General features: G+C 47.5%; 3 protein-coding genes across 4 annotated transcripts; 1 reads left to right on the top strand and 2 right to left on the bottom strand.

Moving 5' to 3' along the window:
• Positions 1-9,331: 9,331 nt before the first annotated feature.
• On the top strand, positions 9,332-18,402 carry LOC127334950 (protein NRT1/ PTR FAMILY 4.3). The gene is made up of 5 exons (XM_051361513.2): positions 9,332-9,706; positions 9,812-10,029; positions 15,802-16,239; positions 17,180-17,295; positions 17,389-18,402. Exons 1-5 carry the CDS (start codon positions 9,601-9,603, stop codon positions 18,254-18,256), a joined length of 1,746 nt encoding a protein of 581 aa, XP_051217473.1. The 5' UTR covers positions 9,332-9,600; the 3' UTR covers positions 18,257-18,402.
• On the bottom strand, positions 13,697-15,649 carry LOC127334951 (uncharacterized). Of its 2 annotated transcripts, none has more exons than XM_051361514.2 (2): positions 14,240-15,649; positions 13,697-14,003 (listed from the first exon to the last, which is right to left on the bottom strand). In XM_051361514.2, exons 1-2 carry the CDS (start codon positions 15,483-15,485, stop codon positions 13,966-13,968), a joined length of 1,284 nt encoding a protein of 427 aa, XP_051217474.1. In that variant the 5' UTR covers positions 15,486-15,649; the 3' UTR covers positions 13,697-13,965. The 2 variants fall into 2 exon arrangements, with proteins under 2 accessions (XP_051217474.1, XP_051217475.1); XM_051361515.2 differs by having other exon boundaries at positions 13,697-13,995.
• A 162-nt stretch (positions 18,403-18,564) lies between the features above and the next one.
• On the bottom strand, positions 18,565-22,404 carry LOC127334952 (immune-associated nucleotide-binding protein 9-like). The gene is made up of 5 exons (XM_051361516.2): positions 21,904-22,404; positions 20,972-21,246; positions 20,675-20,839; positions 20,524-20,592; positions 18,565-18,976 (listed from the first exon to the last, which is right to left on the bottom strand). Exons 1-5 carry the CDS (start codon positions 22,154-22,156, stop codon positions 18,737-18,739), a joined length of 1,002 nt encoding a protein of 333 aa, XP_051217476.1. The 5' UTR covers positions 22,157-22,404; the 3' UTR covers positions 18,565-18,736.
• Between the last annotated feature and the right edge of the window lie 1,327 nt (positions 22,405-23,731).

The following is a 23,731-nucleotide window of genomic DNA, read 5'->3' as shown; positions in this document are numbered from 1 at the left end:
AACTGACGATGAATACTACATGGAGATGGAGATGCTTATGCAGCGTGGCCGTGTCCGTGAGTCTCTCGAGATGAGAATGCAGCGTTTTCTCAACGGTTTGAAGTATGATATCAAAGGCATTGTTCGTCACTACAGTTACACCAATATGAATCAATTGTTACATCATGCAAGAGAAGCTGAATCACAGTTGGCTGAAGAAGCAAAGGTGAAAGGTCGTGCTACGGGAGCTGGGCGTTTCACACCCCGCGCGCCCTCATCTACGGCGCCGGCGCCTTCGACGCGCTCCGCCCCTTACTCTACTCCGCCTAGCAAGCCGGTCTCCAATGTATCTAATGCAAAGAAGTCCGAATCTGCTGCAAGTACGAGTGGTTCTAGCATGTCTACAGCGCGCAACCGTGATATGCTTTGTCATACATATGGTGGCAAGGGTCACTTCAAGAGAGATTGTCCTAACCGCAAAGTCATGATTATCAATGAGGACAATGAGTATGAGACTGGAGATGATGTTGATCCTAATGCTCCAGAAGATGATGACTATGACACTGATGGTGAAGATGCATATCTGTCTGATGCTCGCACCATTGTTGTGTCGCAGCGTGCTCTTAATGTGTTGCATAGTGCATCTACTCAGCGCTGCAGTTTGTTCCAAACCAAAGCTTTAGTTGGTCCTGATAAAGCTTGCAAGGTCGTTATTGATGGCGGGAGTTGCCGCAATTTAGCAAGCAAGGAGTTGTGCACCAAGCTGAAGTTGAAGTACTTACCGCACCCGCATCCATACTATATTCAGTGGTTGAGTGACAATGGTGAGATGAAGGTAAACCACATGGTGCGTGTTGAGTTTGAGATTGGACCGTATAAGGATTGCATTGACTTTGATGTGGTTCCTATGACGGTGTGTCACCTACTATTGGGTCGGCCTTAGCTTTATGACCGTTATGTGCAACACAATGGCTGTGCCAATACATATCACTTGGAGTACAAGGGCAAGAAAATTAACTTACAGCCTATGTCACCACAACAAATTGTCAATGAGTCTCGTCAGAAGATTGAAGTTAACTTGGATGATGCTCCTTTAGATAGGCGAGAGAATTGTAATATTGTGAGTGATATAACGAAAAGTGAGCGAGTGAATTCCTTAGTTTCATTAGCCACCAAACAAGACATGAGAGAATTTAGTGAGGATCCTACGGCCATGCCTCTTGTGCTTTTGTACAGGGGTACGGTTTTGGTTTCTAACGACATGACCCCTCTTCCTCTTGGTGTTTCTAATGTTTTGTAGGAATTCAGCGACGTGTTTCCGGAAGAGGTACCCGCAGGACTTCCACCATTGCGAGGTATTGAGCATCAAATTGACTTGATCCCCGGAGCTTCGCTGCCCAATAGGGCGCCATATAGAACGAATCCCGAAGAGACGAAGGAGATACATAAGCAAGTACAAGTGCTACTCGACAAAGGTTATATCCGCATAAGCCTTAGTCCTTGTGTTGTTCTTGTTATTCTTGTTCCTAAGAAAGATGGTACATGGCGTATGTGCGTAGATTGTAGAGCTATAAACAACATTACTATTCGATATCATCACCCTATTCCCCGTTTAGAGGATATGCTAGATGAATTGAGTGGTGCTGTTGTGTTCTCTAAAATTGATTTGTGTAGTGGTTATCATCAAATTAGGATGAAAGAAGGGGATGAATGGAAAACAGCCTTTAAAACAAAATTTGGTTTATATGAGTGGTTAGTAATGCCTTTTGGTTTGACTAATGCACCTAGCACTTTCATGAGACTAATGAACCATGTTTTGCGTGAATTTATTGGCAAATTTGTGGTTGTATAATTTGATGACATATTAATCTACAGCCGCCATGAATCTGATCATATTATACATATTCGACATGTTTTGCAAGTGTTGCGTGATAATAAACTCTATGGTAATCTTGAGAAGTGCACATTTTGCAAAGATAAGGTCATATTTCTGGGTTATGTTGTCTCTAAGCATGGAGTAGAAGTAGATGTGTCTAAAATTGAAGCTATTCAAAATTGGCCTACTCCCATGAATGTGAGTCAAGTAAGAAGTTTCCATGGTCTAGCTGGGTTTTATAGAAGATTTGTGCCCAACTTTAGTACTATTGCTGCACCTTTGAATGATTTGACTAAAAATGGTGTTGTCTTTGAGTGGGGCTCAGCCCAAGATCATGCTTTTGATGAACTTAAGAGATTGTTAACTTCGGCACCGTTACTTGCACTTCCTGATTTCAATAAGCAATTTGAGATTGAATGTGATGCTAGTGGTATTGGAATTGGTGGTGTGTTGATGCAAGAGGGTCGCCCAATTGCATATTTTTCTGAGAATCTTCCTGGTGCTAAGTTGAACTATCCTATATATGATAAAGAATTGTATGCTTTAATTAGAGTTCTTGAGGTTTGGCAACATTATTTGTGGCCAAAAGAATTTATCATACATTCTGATCACGAAGCTTTAAAATATCTGAAAGCCCAATCTACTTTGCATAAGCGTGTAGCTAAGTGGGTTGAGTTCATTGAGTCTTTTCCATACCTTATTAAGCATAAGAAGGGAAAAGATAATATTGTTGCTGATGCTCTATCTAGGAAGAATATGCTATTAACTCAACTTGATGTTAAAATTCCTGGATTAGAAGTACTATGTGATTTGTATGCTACTGATTATGATTTTGCTGAACCATATCGCTTGTGTGCTCTTGGTAAAGCATGGGATAAATATCACATACATGATGGGTTCTTGTTTCGAGCTAACAAACTATGTGTTCCAGAATCGTCTGTGCGTTTGCTCTTATTGCAGGAATCACATGCTGGAGGTTTGATGGGTCACTTTGGGCGTGAGAAGACGCTACTCATGCTAGCTGACCACTTTTATTGGCCAAAGATGAGGCGGGATGTGGACAGGTATGTGAAGAGGTGCATTACTTGCAACAAGTCCAAGTCCAAGCTGAAGCCTCACGGTTTGTATACTCCGTTACCGTCACCTACTTCACCTTGGGAGGATATTAGTATGGACTTTGTGTTGGGTTTGCCGCGTACTAAGAGAGGCCATGATTCTATATTTATGGTAGTGGACAGATTTTCTAAAATGTCACACTTTATTGCCTGCCACAAAAGCGATGATGCGTCGCATATTGCTAACCTGTTTTTCAGGGAGGTTGTACGACTACATGGAGTCCCGAAGACTATTGTTTCTGATCGTGACGTGAAGTTTCTGAGCTACTTCTGGAAGACGCTGTGGAGAAAGCTGGGGACGAAGCTACTGTTCAGTACTACTTGTCATCCCCAAACTGATGGTCAAACTGAAGTGGTGAATAGAACCTTGTCACAACTGTTGCGATCCATGATCAAGAAGAACCTGAAGGAGTGGGAAGAGTGTTTGCCGCATGTGGAGTTTGCTTACAACAGGGCGGTACATTCTACCACGGAGCTATGTCCTTTTGAGGTGGTGTATGGTTTCAAACCCATTACTCTGCTTGATTTGTTGCCTTTACCCATACATGAGAGAGTCAATATGGAGGCATCCAAGAGGGCAGATTTTGTGAAGAAGATTCATGTGAAGACTAAAGAGTTGATCGAGAAGAAAGGCAAGAGCAATGCTGCAAGGATGAATAAGAAGCGTAAGGAGATGTTGTTCAAGCCTGGTGATATGGTCTTGGTACATTTTCGCAAGGATAGGTTCCCGAAGCTGCGAAAGTCTAAGTTGAAGCCTCGTGGTGCTGGTCCTTACAAAGTATTTGCCAAGATCAATGATAATGCATACTCGATAGATCTTCCAAGTGATGAGTTTGGTGTCAGTAATTCTTTCAATGTTGCTGATTTGACACCATATGACGGAGAAGACCTTGGAGCGTCGAGGTCGACGCCTTTTGAAGGCGGGGGGAGATGATGAGGACATCCCTACCTCACTACCACCTCCATCATCACCAACTGAAGATGAACCTGCTGTGAAGCTCAAGTCCAATGAAATCAGGATTGGACCAATGACACGAGCTCGTGCGAAGCTACTTAAACAACATGTGAACTTGTTCCTAAACGATACATTGATTGATGAGAACTTTATACTACCTAAGTCCTATTATTTATGTATCATCAGGTATGAAGAGGAGACAAGCATCGCACGAGGAGGAGAGGAGCAGCTGGACGTGAAGATGAACGTGGAACTGGACAAGGAGCTAGACATGAAGATATCTCATGGACGCGCGAGGGAGGAGAGGGAGGCATGCGCGAGAGGAGAAGAAGAAGTCCAGGCCGGCCCAGCATCCGGTCAGACCGGCCGGCGCGCCCGGTCCCTGGCCCGGTCCAACCGGGCGGCAGACCGGATTCGGCCCGGCGCCAACCGGGCGTTTCGCTGACTGCAACCGGGCGGGGTACTGAGCCACACGTCCCTCCACCCGGTCGTCATCCGGTCCCTGGCCCGGTCCAGACCGGACCGGCCGGTCCCAGGCCCGGTCTACCGGCCCCCAGACCGGCCGTGTCCGAGTCTGTCTCGACCAGATCTATTCTGGGTCGGTTATTCTTGTATCTTTTCGACCAGAAGTCGTCCCGGACGCCTATATAAGTGCCCAGGACGCCCCCTAGCTGCTTTAGACCACGTTTAAGATAAACCCTAGTTCTTAGTTGTTTGCTCTGCAAAACTATTGAATTCCCTACACCATATTGCTTGATATTGTGTAGATCCTGTTAAAGTCTTGTGTGATCTGCTGTTCCATTGGGAATTAGAAGGTTGCAACTTACCGCTTCGTGGTCGGCGGCTACGTGCGCAAGTGTGTGGAGTTGCGAATATCTTGCAGGGTTGAGAGCTGTTGCATTGGCGACAGGGACCAATCGAGAGATCTCGTTGCGTCATACAAGTTATCATCCACTACATCGTCGTGTTCCTCCGCTGCTATCACCCCGTGATCATCATCACCACCGTTGTTTACTGAGAAGATCGGGCCACCCCTTATCACATTGGTTTCTGACGGGGACTTAATGGACAATACGGTTACACTTAGCCCAACGAATAATGATGGTACATCATTTTGATGAACCTTATGCTTTTAAATGGACACCTCATGCATCTTTTCAGTAAATTCTATGCATGGAGACCGATATGGGCCCACTAGCAGGATTCTCCGTAAAATACTACAAAAGATAAAGATATTTATGCGGTTCCTTTATAGAATTTTTTTTCTTACTAAGGAGAACCTAGTAAGAGGAAAATGAAAAAAAAAAAATATATTTGTGGCAGCAATAAAACAATTGAACATTTATTTCTCTCATGTGTTTTCCCTCGTCTTGTATGGCAGATTTTCCATAACACTTATAATTTACGGCCACCAACTAATATCATAAATATATTTGGAAATCATTTAAATGTGATTAGCATAACAACAAATGCTCAACTTTGTGAGAGTTTCAACTTTGCCTCAGGCTATCTAGATTTGTACGGATGATGACGTTTTTAAGAGCATGTATAATGGCAAAGAAGAAGTGCCTTCCCTTATCCCTTCATGTCATTTAGAGAAAGCAATATAAATTAAAATAATTATCTCTTATCGTCTTCCCTAGCAATCAATGTAGATTAATTAATTTTTGTTAAGAAATTAATTTGCTAAGGAAAGACATATGGTACAATACAAAATCAGTCTTCTCTTATTTTCTAAGGGATTAACTCTTAGTTTTTTTTTCGATAAAGGGAATATATTAATATCAAAATATACCAATTACACCCAGCCTCTGCAACAACGCATCACCCTAATGGCGCTACGGATGCACACAGCCAAAAAATAGAAAAGAAGACTAAGAAACAAAAGTTCCGCTACAGTATCTCGGGCCTAACAACAGCAATACATCCACCACCAAGACAACATCTGAAATACAGACTCTCCAAAAACGACGCCTTCAAGAAGGGAACAATGCTCTAACACCGTCATCGCCCGATCAAAGATCTTAGGTTTTCACCCTGAAGATAGTCTCCGCTCTCAAAACAATGCCTCCAACAAGGTCATTGCCAGTTAAGGTTAAGGCCAGACCTTGGGTTTTCACCCTGAAAGGTAGGACCCTGAACTTCACCTGTGTTGTCGCCCCCAGTTTCATACCGCTGCTGTGAAGCCCGGAACACCAAGCAAGTCCCTCAACAGCGCGGAGACTTGAACCTCCCTTAGCTAGTCCTCCCATCCGGCCTTCATGAAATTCTCTTCTTCCGACTTTCATCATGGATCCATAGTCATTTGATGTCAATACAGAAAAAGAGCTTCGTGTCGCTCCCTCCAGAACCAATCGGTCGGAATAAAAGCATGGGTGTGCGCGACCGAATACCATCTGATCCAGCAAACTACAGGCAAAAGATGCGCTTATGCATTCGCCGGTGGAGCCTTCCGGAACTCAACACTCCGGCTAGATGAAAAGGATCATCATCCGGTAGGTCTTCATCTTCGCAGAAGAAGAACCCTAGGACCACCACCTTCAAACCCGAAGCAGACGAACAGGCCCCCACGCCGCCATCCGCTGACCAACAATGATGAAGGAGAATTTGGTGGACGGCGGAAGCCGCAACCACACCATCCTCGCCCCGCACATCACCACCCCCTTCCTCACACCGCCAACAGAAGTCGACGATGGATCTCGGCGGGCACAAGATCCAACAGCCGTCGCCACCACCATCCATCGCCGGAGGCCGTGGTGGAGGAGATGCCGCCGTACATCCAGGGACGCCGCCCTAGACGCGGAGCACGCCGAAGCCGGAGGTCGCCGCCCCAGCCGCCATCGCGGGTCGCCGCCTCCAACAACCCCCCGGGCACTTTGGCGTCGGGGCCCGCCGCCATCGTGGCCAGCGTCGACGGCAGCGGTGGAGGGAGAGAAACGGAGGGAGGGGGCGGCGGAAGGAGGGATTGACTCTTAGCTAAGAGAAGACAACATTCTCTTCTTATTTCTCTCTCCTCTAACTAAGAAAAATCTGATGTGGCAATGCTAAGAGAATGCTGACATCACCCATTATAGATGCCCTAAGACTAGTCACAATGGAAAGTATCATACACTAGTATCATGCACATGATACTAGTTTATGATACTACCCCCACAATGCATAGTATCATAAGATAGTATCATAGTATCATTATATTTAATGTTTTGTAGAATCTCAATGCAAATATGTGTACAAGATGTGTTTGTCATTAAGTTTTCTAGTGTTACGTGCTATGATACTCTCACCTCATTAAATAGTGTGCCACATCAGATTTTTACCAACATGGCATGCATGATACTACCTATGATACTCCCATTGTGGCTAGTCTAACAATATATCAGAGTTGCTTATTTCCCGCAGGTTATCCATAAGACCATTCATTGGATCACTTTGCGGTCCTACCTTATCATCATGGACAAACGGAAGTCTACGGATACTAGGTGCAACTGTTTGTGATAATTTTCGCTAGTTCATTTTTTTAGTATCCAATTTATGTGATCCGTAACTTGTAATACCTGAATAACAACTTTGCAATAAAAAGGCCGTGCGCCCCGTTTTGAGAGAAAAAAAATGTTTTCTTTACAAACTAAAACCCTTTTGCTGTTCTTGGCCAGGTGCTCTTTGATTCCTTACGTGTATATCAAGCAGTTGGGCCAGGAACTGTACCGGTACACCAATGGCTGCTCAACAACTGAAGCATATGAACAGAGGCAGATGCCCCAACAGTAGGAATCGGTGCACTGAAGCCCCAAAAGCATGCCCAGAAACAAGCCACAGTGTCCGGGCTCCAATGGCTAAAACACAAAGGTTGGATCACCTCACCTCACGCATTAGCTGTGCTCCGTTCCCCAAAGGCATCGCACTTTCCAGCATACAACGCCGCATCAGATAAAATAATCTCGTCTCCGGCCGATCTCCCCTTATCCATCTTTAGCCACGGCGAGCCGGCCGGACCCCCCACCCGGCGATCGATCGATGATGATTCACTCCATCACCTGCCGGATCGCCTTCTTTCTGAAGATTTGGTTTCTTCTTTTCTGGCAAGATCGAGACAAGTCGGGAGATCGCCGCGATGAGCTCTTTTTGGCCTATCCATCGTCGTCGTTCTGGCATCGTTGCATACAGCTAGCCAAGCTGGTTGCTGGTACCGAGAAGCGCGTGTGTGTTTTTCCTGAGATAATGCCTGGACATTTCTATTTCAGAAGATCGTGCGTGTTAGGTACCCACTGACACTTCTCTATGCCCACACTGTTTGTTTAGTGTATAAATGAAATTGTCGGAGCAGCTTGCTAATGGAGTCCTGAACTAGCCGTGGCTTGTGAACTTTGAGCTATGGAAGACGTTCAGATTCTAGTTCGAGCCGGTGTGTACTATCGATAACTAGATAAAACTAAATAAAAAAAGATTAAATAAAAAATAAATGATAAGCTACGAAATGCAGTAATTCTTCTTTATTCTTATAATTTGTTGCAATTGAACTCAGCCGAATAAATAGATCATGATACAATCATTTGAATGATAAACAAAATTCCAACTATGGAACATTTTCAACCGCCGAGTTGAACGGGTGTCACTGGATCAAAGCATGTGCCTGTCGAATCTATGCCTTGTGATCTCTGTTGGGCTAGGGAAAACAAAAGCATGGGATCTTTTCAGCAGCAACAGATTTGCGCTGCCGTCTTTTGGAACAGCACGCAAAGAATCATGGGGGATGGGGAGTACTCCTACTTGGTCGATCTCTGTGTGGCTTAGCATGCAACTTGTGTACCAAAATCTATTAGTAGATACCTCCAATACGAATCATTCACATCGTTCATAATTGGCATCCGGTTTGTCTCTGCTAGTAGGAATGTGGTGTTGCAATTGCACGGAATGGTCCTCCCTCCATTGACATTCTTGGTTCTGGGTACGTAACGTAGCTAGGGTACCTGCCTCAGCTCTCCCAAGAACAATATTATCTTGGGAACCAATTCTTGCATGGGTGTGGTAGTACCGTGTCGCTGTCTTGCGCCTGAAATGAGGACAAGTAGGCACACATTCTGCTGTATTTTAAGGGGTCAAGCAGTTTATCTTGTCGAGTGGCTGTGGTTTTCACTCTCAGGAAGAAATCACCAATGACTGTCAAAACTTTGGTCAGATAACAGGTCCTCTTTATCTATCTGAAAGTTTCTGCTTCAGTCAATTCGGAGCTTAAAAACAACATATATTTGGTTGACACGGAACCTGATTGCAAGAACCAAAGGTCGATCGAGCTGCCCAACAGTTTGACCAAGGCAATCCATGCATATCCACAACTTCTTCCCTGCCTATTTCATGCATGTGCACACGCCTTTCCACCCTCCCAACTGAGCCTCACGCGGCCGAGAATGGCACTGCACATCGGCACTGCGCTGCCACTATGGATCGATATCGACCTCGAAATTCCGACGCGAGCAGGGGGCAGGGCCCGGCCGCACTACCTTCCTCTTTCCGCATCCATTCACAAGGGCAGGGTCATCGCCGTGCGGCGCCTATAAATAAAGCCTCCGCCACCAACTTGCCATTTACCAACGCAGCTGAGCTGAGCTGAGCTTGCCATTCCTACGAGTGCTACTACCTAATCGGGTTGACCCCCTAGAAAGCAAAGTCAGGGAAGCATGGATGTGGAGAGCTCCGCCGCGCAGGAGGTCTCCGTCGACTGGCGGGGCCGCCCGTGCGCGCCGGGCCGGCACGGCGGCATGCGCGCCGCCGTCTTCGTCCTAGGTACGTACGTCGTACCTATATAATTAATTACGGACGAGCCGTCGAGCAATGTCCCTGGCGTGTGGTGCTGAAGCGTGGAATGGATATGCTCGTCTACCTGTGCAGGGATCCAGGCCTTCGAGATCATGGCGATCGCGGCGGTGGGGAACAACCTCATCACGTACGTGTTCGGGGAGATGCACTTCCCGCTGTCGGAGGCGGCCAACGTGGTCACCAACTTCGTCGGCACCATCTTCCTCCTCTCCCTCATCGGCGGCTTCCTCTCTGACTCCTACCTCGGCTGCTTCTGGACCATGCTCACCTTCGGCTTCGTCGAGCTCTCGGTACCCCTCTCCACCAAATCAAGCTTAACCTATCTTAATTAATCCTGCATTCGTCTGGCTTCTTTGATCATTATCTTTCAGTCTCATCAATCAATTGATGCACAGACTAGGAGCTTAATTAGCCTGATTTTAGAAAAAAAAATCTTTTATTGATACTTGACGATCGATGAGCAGCTAGCAGTAGTGAGTAGTGACCAATCGGGCCCGTGCGCGCGTGTTCCAGGAGGAATACTGAGCGTGCCAGAGTGTTTTTCCTTTGTGGTTTTGACTGTTGTTTTCACAGAAAGGGAGATGAACTTGAATGGATAATCAATTGGCCTGATTGCCAATCACCATGCACGGACCAGATATGTTGCTCCTGGTTTCAAAAAAGGTGTTTTAATTTGGACAGGTTGAATTCAACGCAGCATGGCGTGGTCACCCGGTGCTACACGCGGCTAACGGCGCTAATTATTTGTTTTATTTGAAAGAAAGCGAGTTGAACTAGACATGCCAAAAGGAATTTTGTTGTTGTTGGGACTTGCCTGAAAACAACTTGTCCACATAAAGTGGTGCTAGTGTTACTCGCCTACTTGGCACTAACTATCCGTCGTAGGCGCTCCTTTCTTTCCAAGTAGAGTACTTGTATTAGCATACAACTTTTGCAATTTACCTTAAAACCCTGCATTAATGGAATGATGGAATCAAAGAAACCAGCCACAGTTTAATCGTGAAAGAGGAAATAGAGAGAGAATGATTGCCCACACACTCGTGGCTTTCCTGTCATCTCATATATATAGGCAATGTACAAGATATACATGGAAAGAATCAATGCTAATCCTCTACCATAATGGCCCGATTATATGCAATATCTCGAGCACTAAATATGGAAGAGGATAATAGAATATGCCAAGAGCATAATAGAATATGCCAACCGAATATATGATTCGGTTTGCCTAACATCCCCCCGCAGTCGCAACGGGAGATTCTCGGACGCTGAGACTGGATCGAAAGTCCAAGAATAATGGTGATGGTAGGCCTTTGGTGAAGATGTCCGCGAATTGTCGAGACGAAGGCACATGCAGAACGCGGATGTGCCCCAACGCAACACGATCTCGAACGAAATGAAGGTCGATCTCAATGTGTTTGGTGCGCTGGTGCTGGACTGGATTCGTGGACATGTACACAGCACTGACATTGTCGCAGAAGACAACTGTAGCACTGAGCAGGGGTCGGTGGAGCTCTTGGAGAAGTTGGCGGAGCCAACTAGCTTCAGCAACGGCGTTGGCAACGCCTCGATACTCTGCTTCGGCGCTGGAACGGGAGACGGTATGCTGACGCTTGGATGACCACGAGATGAGGTTGTCGCCAAGGAACACGCAATAGCCAGAGGTGGAGCGACGAGTGTCCGGACAGCCAGCCCAGTCGGCATCCGTATAAGCGACGAGGCGATCCGTGGACGAAGGAGTGAGCTGTAGTCCATGGTGAAGTGTGCCCTTGACGTACCGAAGGACTCGTTTGACCAACAACAAGTGTTGATCACGCGGGTCGTGCATGTGGAGGCATATCTGCTGCACGGCATAAGCGATGTCGGGGCGCGTGAACGTCAAGTACTGGAGGGCACCAGCAAGACTTCGGTACTCCGAAGGATCGGCGACAGGAGGGCCAGCCTCAGCGGCGAGCTTGGGCGATGTGTCCACGGGAGTCGACGCAGAGTGGCAGGAGCTCATGCCAGCACGCTCGAGTATCTCGAGAGCGTACTGAGTCTGAGAGAGAAACATCCCCTGAGAGTCACGTCGAACGGCAAGGCCGAGGAAGTGATGAAGCTCGCCCAAGTCAGTCATGGCGAACTCGGCGCTGAGGGCGGTGATGACTCGCTCGAGTAAGGTCGATGTAGAAGCCGTGAGGATGATGTCGTCGACGTAGAGGAGCAAGTAAGCCGTGCCGAGTGTACCATGGAGGATGAAGAGCGAGGTGTCGGACTTCGAGCAAGTGAAGCCGAGAGTGGTGATGAAGGTCGCAAAGCGATGATACCACGCACGAGGGGCTTGCTTCAAGCCGTAGAGGGCGCGGTTGAGGCGGCACACATGGTCAGGACGAGTGGAGTCGACGAAGCCAGTGGGTTGGTGGCAAAAGACCACCTCGTCAAGACGCCCATGGAGGAAGGCGTTCTTGACATCGAGCTGGCGAATCTTCCAGTTGGAGGAGAGAGCGATGGAGAGGATAACCCGGATGGTAGCTGGTTTAACCACCGGGCTAAAGGTCTCGTCGAAGTCGATGCCGTGCTCCTGGGAGAAACCGCGCAGTACCCAGCGTGCCTTGTAGCGATCGAGGCTGCCGTCCGGTTTGAACTTGTGGCGGAAGACCCACTTGCCGGAGACGACGTTGGCGTTGGCGGGAGGACGCACAAGGTCCCACGTGTCGTTGGCGAGTAAGGCGCCGTACTCAGCAGTCATAGCCGCCAGCCAGTTCGGGTCTTTGAGAGCACCACGAACAGACTTAGGGACCGGTGATGGAGCGATGACCGTAGTAGTGTGGAGGTTGAGGCGCGGGCGTGGACCGATGACCTTGCCAGCCTGACGACGGGTGATCATCTGGCGGGCAGGTGGTGGGGACGACGGTCGAGGAGGTGTCGTAGGCGAGGAAGACGCGGAGCCACAAGCCGCGTCATCGATGTCGTCGCTAGAGGATGCAGAAGCAGCGGAGAACGCGGGCTCTTGGTCCGGCGTCTGCTGGGCCGTGGAGCCGGTCGAACGGCCCGAGGAGGCCGACGCGTGGGCCGGCGAGGAGCAGGCCGAGGGAGCCGGCGTGTGGGCCGGCGAGCGGGCCGAGGAGGCCGGCGTCCGAGGCGTCGAGGCAGCAGGCGCAGTGGAGACTGGGGGCGGTCCAGTGGACCGGCGCGCCCCAGCAGGCCGACGCAGCCCAGTGTGCATGGGTGGCACAGGGACCGAGTCGGGTATGTCGATCATGTCGTCATCCATAGGTGATGAAGACTGCTGCAGGTTAGACACGGAAAAATCTTGGGCAAAAGGAAAGCGAGTTTCGTCAAAGACCACGTGGCGAGAAATAATGATGCGACGAGACTCGAGATCCATGCAGCGGTAACCACGATGATTAGAGGGGTAACCAAGGAACACACAGGCTGTCGAGCGAGGCGACAGTTTATGAGGCATGGTGGAGGAGAGGTTGGGGTAACACAAACATCCGAAGGTACGAAGAAGTGTGTAGTCTGGTGGTTTAGAAAAAAGAGCGAAATAGGGACATGGTGCGGTGGATGCTTTGGTAGGTAGTCTATTTAGGACATATGTTGCTGCGTGTAGTGCTTCAACCCAAAATTTAGGGGGCATGCTTGCTTGAATGGAAAGTGTGCGGACTATATCATTAACAGTGCGAATTATGCGTTCGGCTTTACCATTTTGTGGGGAAGTGTATGGACACGAGAAGCGCAAAAGAACCCCATGTGTGGTGGAGAGGTCCTGGAGGGCGCGGTTGTCGAATTCACGTCCATTATCGCACTGGATGGCTTGAAGGGGGAGAGAGAACTGTGTAGCGACATAAGTGCGAAAGTTAGATAGAATAGAGAAAACTTCAGATTTTTTACGGAGGGGATACGTCCACAAGTAATGAGTGAAATCATCTAAAATGACAAGAAAGTATTTGAAGCCAGAAACACTCTCAACGGGTGAAGTCCACAAATCACAATGTATTAATTCAAAAGGCCTAACAGTACGAGTTGTAGAAGGCGAAAAAGGTAAACGGATATGACGACCAAGTTGACAAGCATGGCATAAACTAGAGTCCTTGTGCACTTTATTAATGGGGAGCGAGGTGGACGAAATAAGACGTCGGAACGCGTCGGGGCCAGGGTGACCAAGACGCCGGTGCCAAAGCGTGGAGTCGGCGGTGACGGCGGTGAGGGCGTGCGGCAAGGCGGTGACTGGATAGAGGTCCCCCGAGCTACTGCACCTGAGAATCACGGCCCCTGTCCTGAGATCCTTCACAGAAAAACCCCAAGGGTCAAATTCAACCGAACATAAATTGTCAAGAGTAAACTGACGAACAGAGATTAGATTTTTGACTATGCGAGGAGTAACAAGAACATCACGAAGGGTGAGAGGACGAGACGAGGTAGGAATGGAAGTATGACCGGAGTGAGAGACAGGAATGGAAGAACCATCTCCGACCATGATATGTTTATGTGGAGGATTAGAAGACAGAGAATTGAGGTTACCGGCGTCCGAAGACATGTGCGCGGATGCTCCAGTATCCATGACCCACTCCTGGGGAGCCTGCAAGCTCATGGTGTTGAAGTAGTTTGCGAGGGCGGAGGGATCCCATGTCGGTGTCGAGGGAGCGCCGTAGGCCTGGTAGCCGTTGTAGGTGAACGTCGCGGGCGATGGGGGCACGTACGACGGAGCAGGCATCGCCATGAAGCCTTGGGCTGGGCGTGGTGGCAGGGCATGGGGGCGCGGGCCGAGGAGGCCGGCGCCATGGCTAGGACCAGCCATCGGGTGCATGTAGATGGCGCCGGTCCAGGGGTGCTGCAGGCTCGGGAAGGCGGGGGCGTGGCCAGCCCCGTAGGACTTCTTCTTGCCCTTGTTGCGGCCAGAACCGTTTCCAGGAGCGCCGTAAGCCGGGGCCGGGGTGCCGAAGACGGGGCGCCCAACGTGAGGCTGCGGCGGTGGAGGAGCAGGGCCGCCGCGAGGACCCCCAGCAGGAGGGGTGGCGTAGTAGACCGAGGGCGAGGACGAGCGCGTGGAGGAGGGCTTGAGTTCCTGGAGAAGAAGCATGTTGCGGAATTGCATAAAGGTGGGGAAGGGCGTGAGGAGGGGCGCGAGGTTGCCGATGTCCTTGTAGTGGTCGTTGAGACCCTTGATGGTGTTCCACACCAGGGCGTCGTCGGAGACCGGGGCGTTGACGTCGGCGAGGGCGTCGGCGGCCGTTTTCTGCTCAAGGCAGTAGGCGGTGACGCTCTTGTCCCCTTGCTCGATGTTGCGGAACTTCTGGCCGAGGTAGCCCGCGCGCGCCTGCTGGTTGTCGCGGAAGAGGGCGGTGATGGCGCCGAGAACGGCGAAGGCCGTGCTGCCCGCGGCCATGACCATGTCGGCGATGTCCGGCGTGATGGAGCCGTACAACCAACGCATGACGGTGGAGTCCATCCGCTGCCACTCCTCGTCGACCGGAGGAGTAGCGGTGGAGAGGTGATGAGCGAGGGCGTATTGGGTGACGGCGATCTGGAGGAAATTCCGCCACTTGGTGAAGTTCGAAGCCTTGAGGTCGAGGGTGACCGGTATGAGGCTCTTGGTGTTCTGGACGGCGGTGGCTTGAGCCCATAGGGCGGCGTGGGGATGAGGCTGGACGCCGGCGTCGGACATGGCGGCGGCGGAGGGTGGTGGAGAGGTGTCGCGGCGCACAGCCCGGGGGCGGCGGCGGTAGTGGAGGTGGATAGGCGCGGAAGATCGTTTGGCTGATACCATGAAAGAGGAAATAGAGAGAGAATGATTGCCCACACACTCGTGGCTTTCCTGTCATCTCATATATATAGGCAATGTACAAGATATACATGGAAAGAATCAATGCTAATCCTCTACCATAATGGCCCGATTATATGCAATATCTCGAGCACTAAATATGGAAGAGGATAATAGAATATGCCAAGAGCATAATAGAATATGCCAACCGAATATATGATTCGGTTTGCCTAACAAATCGGAAACATATGCTTTTGCAAGTTCAGACCTTTTTGATTTGCAATGGATGCTTACCAGTATCATCGTTCTGTGTTTTCTTCAGGGCTTCATACTGCTGTCAGTGCAAGCGCACCTGCCGCAGCTGAAGCCGCCGCCGTGCAACATGGCGTCCATGGACGGCAGCTGCGAGCAGGCCAAGGGCTTCAAGTCCAGCATCTTCTTCGTCGCGCTCTACCTGGTGGCGCTCGGCAGCGGCTGCCTCAAGCCCAACATGATCGCGCACGGCGCCGACCAGTTCGCCGGCGGGGCAGACAATTCCAAGAGGCTCTCTACCTACTTCAACTCGGCCTACTTCAGCTTCTGCCTCGGCGAGCTCATCGCTCTCACGGCGCTGGTCTGGGTGCAGACGCACTCTGGGATGGACGTCGGTTTCGGTATCTCTGCCGCTGCCATGGCCGCCGGGCTCATCAGCCTGGTCTCCGGTGCGGCCTTCTACCGGAACAAGCCTCCTCAGGGCAGCATCTTCACGCCTATTGCGAGGGTAAGAAATCTTACACGAGTAATTAAAACACACTGGTCTGAAAACATGTACACTTGGTATTGTCTTTTTTACTTAGCTAACAGTACTCACGGAGGTTACCCTGCATCCTGACTAATTTTATTCATTCTAAAATTGGAGATGGTTGATCTCTTAAGCAAAGAAATTGGGCATAGTTTGGACTTTGGAGTGTTGTGCTAGTGGCAACTTGCTGTATGTCAGTATGTTAAACATCTCCTTGTGCTACACAAGTCCATTCCAGAGATTTCCAAGATACTGCCGTATGCAAGAACTTTTGTTATAGCCCTCTTGTACCGTATGATTAGATTAGATATTCTTGAAATAGTAGGCTGATTTCTTTTTGTCATCATTCAGTCAGAGCGGTTGCTGCATTATGCCCATCTTGTCATATTCTACAGTTCTGCATTTTGGGATCATATGATAGGTAGACGTAGTTTACCTATTTGATCGCCGATCAGATCTAGTCAGATACCTAGAACGGATATGCTATCTGCAAGTTGTGCCTGCGTTGCATTTTCAAAAGTTTATGATTAGTTACTGTCTGTTAGGATGTCAGTTCTAGGCAGCTAAGATTTTGATCATATTGATAAGGACAGAAAGACAGAACTGACTGCGGGCTGTGTAAGTTGTCACGTGCTGATTTGCAGTATATGCATTTGCTTTACTATTTTGGCATGGGTTCAATGATGACAAGCAAGTAATGGTAAATTATTGAGTCGTTCTTCGTGCTGATATTGTAAACTAAGTTAAAACTATTTTGGCACAGAAATGTACTTATGGACTTGCAGAAATTCAAACCATGATAAAATTGATTGCAGTTGTCACGGCAATAGCATTTGCTTCAGTTTCTTTCCAGTTGCTGCTGATACTGATTAAGTTGTAACACTGACGAAGTTGCTGCGGACTGTGATAAATTGTGCAGGTGTTCGTCGCTGCCTTTAACAAGAGGAAGGAAATCTGCCCTAGCAATCCTGCAAACGCCGGAGTTTGTGAGCCGGCACGCCTGGCCGGCAACTTCAGTCATGGCAACAAATTCAGGTGAGCATTGAGCAGGGCCAAAATCCAGCATATCAGCCTTGGCAGATTGCTCTCAATCCGAGTTGTTATACCTGACACTCTGAAACTATATAGGTTCTTGGACAAGGCGTGCATCAGGGACGCAGCGCAGCAGGGGGCCAGCAACACAAAGCCGGAGAGCCCGTGGCGGCTGTGCACGGTAGCCGAGGTGCAGCAGGCCAAGACTCTCCTCGCCGTGACGCCCATCTTCGCCTGCACCATCGTGTTCAACACCGTGCTCGCGCAGCTGCAGACCTTCTCCGTGCAGCAGGGCAGCGCCATGGACACCGCGATCTTCGGGGGATCCTTCCAAATCCCACCAGCGTCGCTGCAGGCCATCCCCTACGCCATGCTCCTCGTGCTCGTCCCGGCCTACGAGCTCCTCCTCGTACCGTTCATGAAGCGGCTCACTGGCACGCGGTCCGGGATCACGCCGCTGCAGCGCATCGGCGTGGGCCTCTGCACCGTCGCGTTCTCCATGGTCTCCGCCGCCACCGTCGAGCGCCGGCGCCGGGACCTCGCGGCGTCCGGGACGCAGATGTCCGTGCTGTGGATCGCGCCGCAGTTCCTCGTGTTCGGCGTGTCGGAGATGTTCACCGCCGTGGGGCTCATCGAGTTCTTCTACAAGCAGGCCTGCGCCGGCATGCAGTCCTTCCTCACGGCGCTCACCTACTGCTCCTACGCGTTCGGGTTCTACCTCAGCTCCGTGCTCGTGACCACGGTGAACAGGGTCACGGCGAAGCACGGCGGCGCCGGCTGGCTCGGCGACAACGACCTCAACAAGGACAGGCTGGATCTCTTCTACTGGATGCTCGCCGTGCTCAGCTTGATCAACTTCTTCTGCTACCTGCTCTGTGCAAAGTGGTACAATTCAGGTGTGGATGGCTCTGATGCTGCCTCTGCTCAGATTGCAGCAGAGGGTAATGGCAAGGAGATCAGCTGAAGAACTGCACCATAAAAAGACTGTAACTGTGTATGGCTATAGTTATATGTAGAAATGCATGAGAAAAGGTGGATGATAGTAGTAGAGGTATTAGGTTAAGAAGGTCTGCTTTGATAAGGAATAGGAAGTACAGTATACTTATGCTAGTTATGCAGCAAAACACTCTTCAGGAAACTTAACTTCCACATTGTTAAGCAAGCGCAAGAAATAGTAGATCCTCAACATGCAAATATGCAGTGTAATAGTAGGAAATAAAGACTTATCGGAAAGCAAGTTCATCCTCTTTCTGAAACAAGAGTCCAGCCAAATATTTGAGACAACAGAATAAATATAAGATGCATAAATCACAGATATTTTTTTAGGTCCGGTAACAATGTAGCAATCAATTTAATCAAAAGTGTCCCATCAAAAGTAACAAAAGATTCCAGTTAACAACTTGAGACGTTCGTCAGTTCTGCAAATTTCCCAGTGCTCATCATCCTACAGAATGATGCAACGCTCGTTCTTTAATTTTTCGTTTTCTCGAGCAACTGTGCTATCATATTCAACTTTCTTGAGGCGTTCCTCGGCAACTTTCCTATCATTTTCAGCCTTCTCTAGGTTTACCTGCAGACTACGGATCTGGTCTGCCATTATATTCACCGCATACTGCCTTGCTTTCTGCTCTTCTTGAAGCTGTTTTTCCAGCCTCTCAATTGTGCAGTTGAGCTTTTCCTCCACCTATAAAATGTTTTTTTAGATAGTTAAATATAAATGATAAAAATTGAATTGTATTTCATCGGTATAACATCATTGTAGTTGAAGGGGGGTACTTTTTGGCTTATCTTCAAAGCAGAACATTGGCAAGAGAACATATGGAGCATACTTACACTATAACATATAGTTGGACATGGAAGGATCATAACCAGTGAACTTCTCAAAATAAATCATGTTTGGAACTGGAGGTAGTAAATCTGAAGTCTAAACACACACTTGGTCTACAAATTGTACTCTATGGTGAAAATCCTTGATTTGGCATTCACGAACTGTTGTGGATTAGGCAACTAACCAGTGAACTTCTCAAAATAAATCATGTTTGGCACTTGGTCTACAAATTGTACTCTATTGTGAAAATCCTTGATTTGGCATTCACGAACCGTTGTGGATTAGGCAACATCAACACATGTATGTCATGTTCTACCTGTGGTGGCATTGCTTTTTAAGATGCATCAATGCATTTTTCCCAATAAAGTTGGGGGAGGCTAGATATGAAACCCAACGAAAACATAAGGAACATTGATTTTTAAAACGATGGAAAATTGCTTCCCATGGTCTAGCCTTCACAGGATGGACTAAATGTATTTCTTAGGTAGACTCTCTGTGTATGATTATTAGGCCGGAGGCCAAATCCAAAATTTTCGAGATTATTAGGCCAGAGGTACTTATTAGCCTCGGTTAAACGTTGGGCCCATCCCTTTAATTCCATTTGTATCCTTGATGCCCCAGGATTGGATGACATGGTCCCTTGATTGGCTGAAGGGGAGGATGGAATTATTGCTACCTCACGACTGGCTAAAAAAAAGAAAATGCTAAGTGCAATTCTACATCCAATAAAATTTCACATTGGTCTTAGCTAAATGGCCCTCCGGGCTTACAATCCCATACGGAGGGACTAGTGTCATAGGTTTCCGTTGCCACTTTTTTTCTCCTAATCATGGTTAGTCCAAAGAACAATGCCATTGTAGTTAATTACAGCTATGAGCAGGGTTCCGCTAAGCCCTAGAGTCATGGAAGGAACATGTTCAACAGGTCACAAGCTTCACTTTTCCCCTAGTGCAATGTATTAGTGTTCATATGAGTCAAAGGACTTCTAGAGATTATTTAATGTACTTTGGTATCTTCTTAGAGGTAGTTTTGCTAAATGAAACTAGTTGGTAACAAACAATGTCGCTTTTGCAACATCAAAATTTTCTACCCAGCTGCGGGGTAATCTTTTCTTGATCAATTTGTGATTGAATTCTTTACTCTAGCAACATGAGGGTCTAGAGTCTATAGGAGCTAGTAGGAAGAATCAATTTTTTGTATATTCAGTTCTATCTACTCCCTCCGGTCCATAATAACTATTGTGGTTTTAGTTTAAATTTAAACTAGTTTGAATTAAAACCACAACAGTTATTAAGGATCAGAGGGAGTACCTTTTTCTCCTTGGATATGGTACAGTTGCATTGCATGATGCTGAGGCTGAGGTAGCTCGTTTCTTTCATTAATCAATATAAATGGTATCTTACCATCTTGGTGATATGCATAAGGTATTCATCGTATATCTCTCTCTGTGGCTTGAACATTTGATGCGCTTCCTATACCAACAGAATGATAAACACAGCTGAGCAAACTGAAAGCCAAGAGGCCAGAGGTAATAATACTAAAAGTTAAAAGAACCTGGATGTTTAAGAACATCTCATTGGAAAATGGTCTCTCATCATTAATTGATAAGACAAAGTCCAGAGCATCAAACAAACTGTTGATCTGTGATTGGCGGAGCTCAGAATCACTGGTCTTGTTGTCAAAGAGAACAACTCTATTTTCAAATCGCCTTAACATGTCCTGAACAAAGAGCATGATCATGTAAACAACACTCGATCAGATTGGATCTGATTCCTAATATAATAACACAGCTTTTGCAGGACATGATCCCATCAAATGCAAATGGAAACAGTGGAAATATATGAAATTGACCTGAAGAAATGGTGTGGCACTATCAGATAACATTTCTTTCAAACCAATCATCCCTCCTACTTCATCTCCATGTGTAAGAACTAATATTGCGTGATCAAGGATTTTATCGCCAAAAAACAGTTTAATAGACTCAATTGTATTTGCATCTTCACAAGAAAACCGAGACGCAGCTGAAAAAACCAGAAGTACTGCGTGTATCCCATCCTTCGCCATGTCCATACACTTAGCTATCTCCTTCTGAACATCTTCAGTGGTGGATTCCATATCAAAGAAACCTATCAAGGAAAGAGCACAACAGTTAATCATTATTTGAGGAATTCATGAGCTGATGTGTGTTCTCAAACATACAATTAAAGAGTCACCAAAAATTCCATTTAAAGAGCTCTTTCTCTCCTACCGCAAAAGATATGAAATCTTATTGTAAAGACTATTTGCAATTACTGTGAATTCCATAGTCATATCTTACACAGAAGATATCAAAGCAGCATCTTAATTTTAACTAGAATAAAAAATGGAGTAGAACAGAAGGGGAAAAAGAGCTCCATCCGTTTGTACATTTGCTCTTTGTTAGGCATCTTGTAGATAATTTCTTGTTAGTACAAATTCAGCATCAATAGTGGTTTTTCTCATGTAAATAATGAAGCAACAAAATTCATCTAGAATAGCTATGTTGCACAACAACTCCAAGTCTTCTATGCATAGTCACATCACATCAAGATACTTACAAATCACTACAGGCTTCCACGTCAAACATCAACGTAGGAACCTTTTTCAGATCATAGAGCTTGACAGATAACATTTGCTACTGGAAACTTATAAATTTTCAAAAGAACGACCTAGACATCAGTCATTACTAAATTACTCCATTTATCAAAGAATAAAAAGTTAAATACAGAAGGAAAAGAACACTTATTATGGCCGAGAATTCTCACCAGGAGTGTCGATGACATTCAGGGTGCGGGACGCACAGCCCTCGTGAAAGGATTTACTTCTGTTCTGGCAAGTCTTGGTGACGCCGCGATAGGAGAGCTTCGATGCAAACGCTTCGTCCCCGAGGATGCTGTTTGCGGTGGCACTCTTGCCAGAGCCAATTTTGCCGACGAGAGCAAGAGTAATATCGCCATGGGAAGGGCAGGGCGTGGCAACACCGCCCGGTCGCCGTCGCCGTCTCCGCCCTCCGCCCATGATCAATCGTTGCCTAGGAAATAAAGGCACCACCCCTCAGCAACGAAAGCTCAACACTATCGGAACGAGAAAAGAAACAAACATGGAGGGAAGATAACAAGGGACCTTCCGGTGGAATGAAGCTGCCAGATCAAGATGGATGGTAAGCAGTACTACTTGAGACGGCGCAAGTAGCGGACCGGATGCAGGGTTGAAGGGCATATAAGTAGGAAGGGAGAGAGTGTTCATTGACTCGGATGCGGGAGACGAGACCCAAACGGCGCTAGGAAAATCAATGCACATCGCGCGCTCTCGAGGATACCGAGGGGTCCCTGCTTTTCTTTTGGGCTGCCGCTTCGTTATACGCCGAGATTTTCAGGTACCCTCGAGAAATGAATTAACAGGGTCCAAATCACGCCCACTTTGCTTTTATACGAGTACTTAGAAAAAAAAAATTACCTGTACTGAATAAAGAGGTGGATCTCTAAATCACGTTCGTTCTTGTCTCGATATAATGTGTTTTATTACTTAATTTTTTTAAGCATTATACACACGGTAATGACCAGAATGACACAACCACACAAGTCTAATAAAAATAAAATTAAAAAATAAAAAGTGCAATACAAATAATCATCAAAAGCGATACAGAACCAATCCAGAGATCACGTGCCATCCGTGTTGGATATATCCCTTGTCATGTCGTGCAACCATGTAAACATATTTATAAATTGGTCTCGATGTGTAAACATGTTCATAAATTGGTCTCCATCCTTCACAGGTTGTAGAGACGACCATGGAAGAAATAATTTGCTTCGCATCTGCTGTACAAGGCCAGATTCATTGCCAGCCGCATGACACGAAGAACTTTCAGCATACAGAGTAACTGGTGTCACCTGCAATAAAACATCGAGTACGCACATTCCGAAAATCAAAAACAAGCTCAAGGACTTCAGCTCCCATCGGGAGTGCCAACAAAGTGGCATTTCATTCACGAAAGCAAATGCTGGCAACATTGCCAACATGGTTCATTACAAAATAGGCAATTAAAGCCATTTTAAAGCATTATTTACAGGACAATAATTTCAAGGTGCTTGGGTTTGTGTCGAGACACTTGGGGCAGTTTCGGCGACTATTTGCTTGTGTGCCTCCACTAACTCAAGGAGGTAGCACGCACACTTGAGGTCGACAACAGCGCCATCTTTGTCCTTCGGCAACGCCTTCGTTAGCAACTCTATATCATCCTCGAAGCCGCCATATCCCATCAAAATCTGGATTGCGCTCCATAGATACGCGAAGTGCGTTTGAATATCTCGATGGTATCGTCGGTGTCAACAAAGAACGCGTCCACTAGCTGCCCCAAGGTCTTGTCCTGGTCTAGCTTCGGAAAAATCAAGGCGAAAAGCCTCGACAAGGCCGCCTTTCTCTTCTGCAGCAGTCGAACGTGTTCGCTGGAGTCCACGGCGAAGGAGATGGCGTCGGACGCGGAGTCGGCCTGAGGCTTGCTTACGCGGTCGGCGAGTATATCGGTAGCCTCTAAACAAGATGAAGACATAGGCAAAGAGTCAACGCGATTCAAGAAGAAAGGAAGGCAGAAGT

The sequence above is a fragment of the Lolium perenne genome, chromosome 2 (genome assembly GCF_019359855.2).
Source record: "Lolium perenne isolate Kyuss_39 chromosome 2, Kyuss_2.0, whole genome shotgun sequence".
Taxonomy (NCBI): Eukaryota; Viridiplantae; Streptophyta; class Magnoliopsida; order Poales; family Poaceae; genus Lolium; species Lolium perenne.
This window is presented reverse-complemented; position numbering and strand designations above follow the sequence as displayed.

What these genes read in the sequence shown, in the direction of transcription:
- LOC127334952 (XM_051361516.2), bottom strand. Translation starts at nt 22,156, where the DNA reads ATGGGCGGAGGGCGGAGACGGCGACGGCGACCGGGCGGTGTTGCCACG. An exon ending in GTGCCACACCATTTCTTCAG is followed by an intron (nt 20,840 to 20,971) that starts GTCAATTTCATA and finishes CTCTTTGTTCAG; the next exon opens with GACATGTTAAGGCGATTTGA. An exon ending in TTATGCATATCACCAAGATG is followed by an intron (nt 18,977 to 20,523) that starts GTAAGATACCAT and finishes AACATTTTATAG; the next exon opens with GTGGAGGAAAAGCTCAACTG.
- LOC127334951 (XM_051361514.2), bottom strand. Translation starts at nt 15,485, where the DNA reads ATGGTATCAGCCAAACGATCTTCCGCGCCTATCCACCTCCACTACCGC. An exon ending in GCACATGTCTTCGGACGCCG is followed by an intron (nt 14,004 to 14,239) that starts GTAACCTCAATT and finishes TTTTCTGTGAAG; the next exon opens with GATCTCAGGACAGGGGCCGT.
- LOC127334950 (XM_051361513.2), top strand. Translation starts at nt 9,601, where the DNA reads ATGGATGTGGAGAGCTCCGCCGCGCAGGAGGTCTCCGTCGACTGGCGG. An exon ending in TCGGCTTCGTCGAGCTCTCG is followed by an intron (nt 10,030 to 15,801) that starts GTACCCCTCTCC and finishes TGTTTTCTTCAG; the next exon opens with GGCTTCATACTGCTGTCAGT. An exon ending in AGTCATGGCAACAAATTCAG is followed by an intron (nt 17,296 to 17,388) that starts GTGAGCATTGAG and finishes GAAACTATATAG; the next exon opens with GTTCTTGGACAAGGCGTGCA.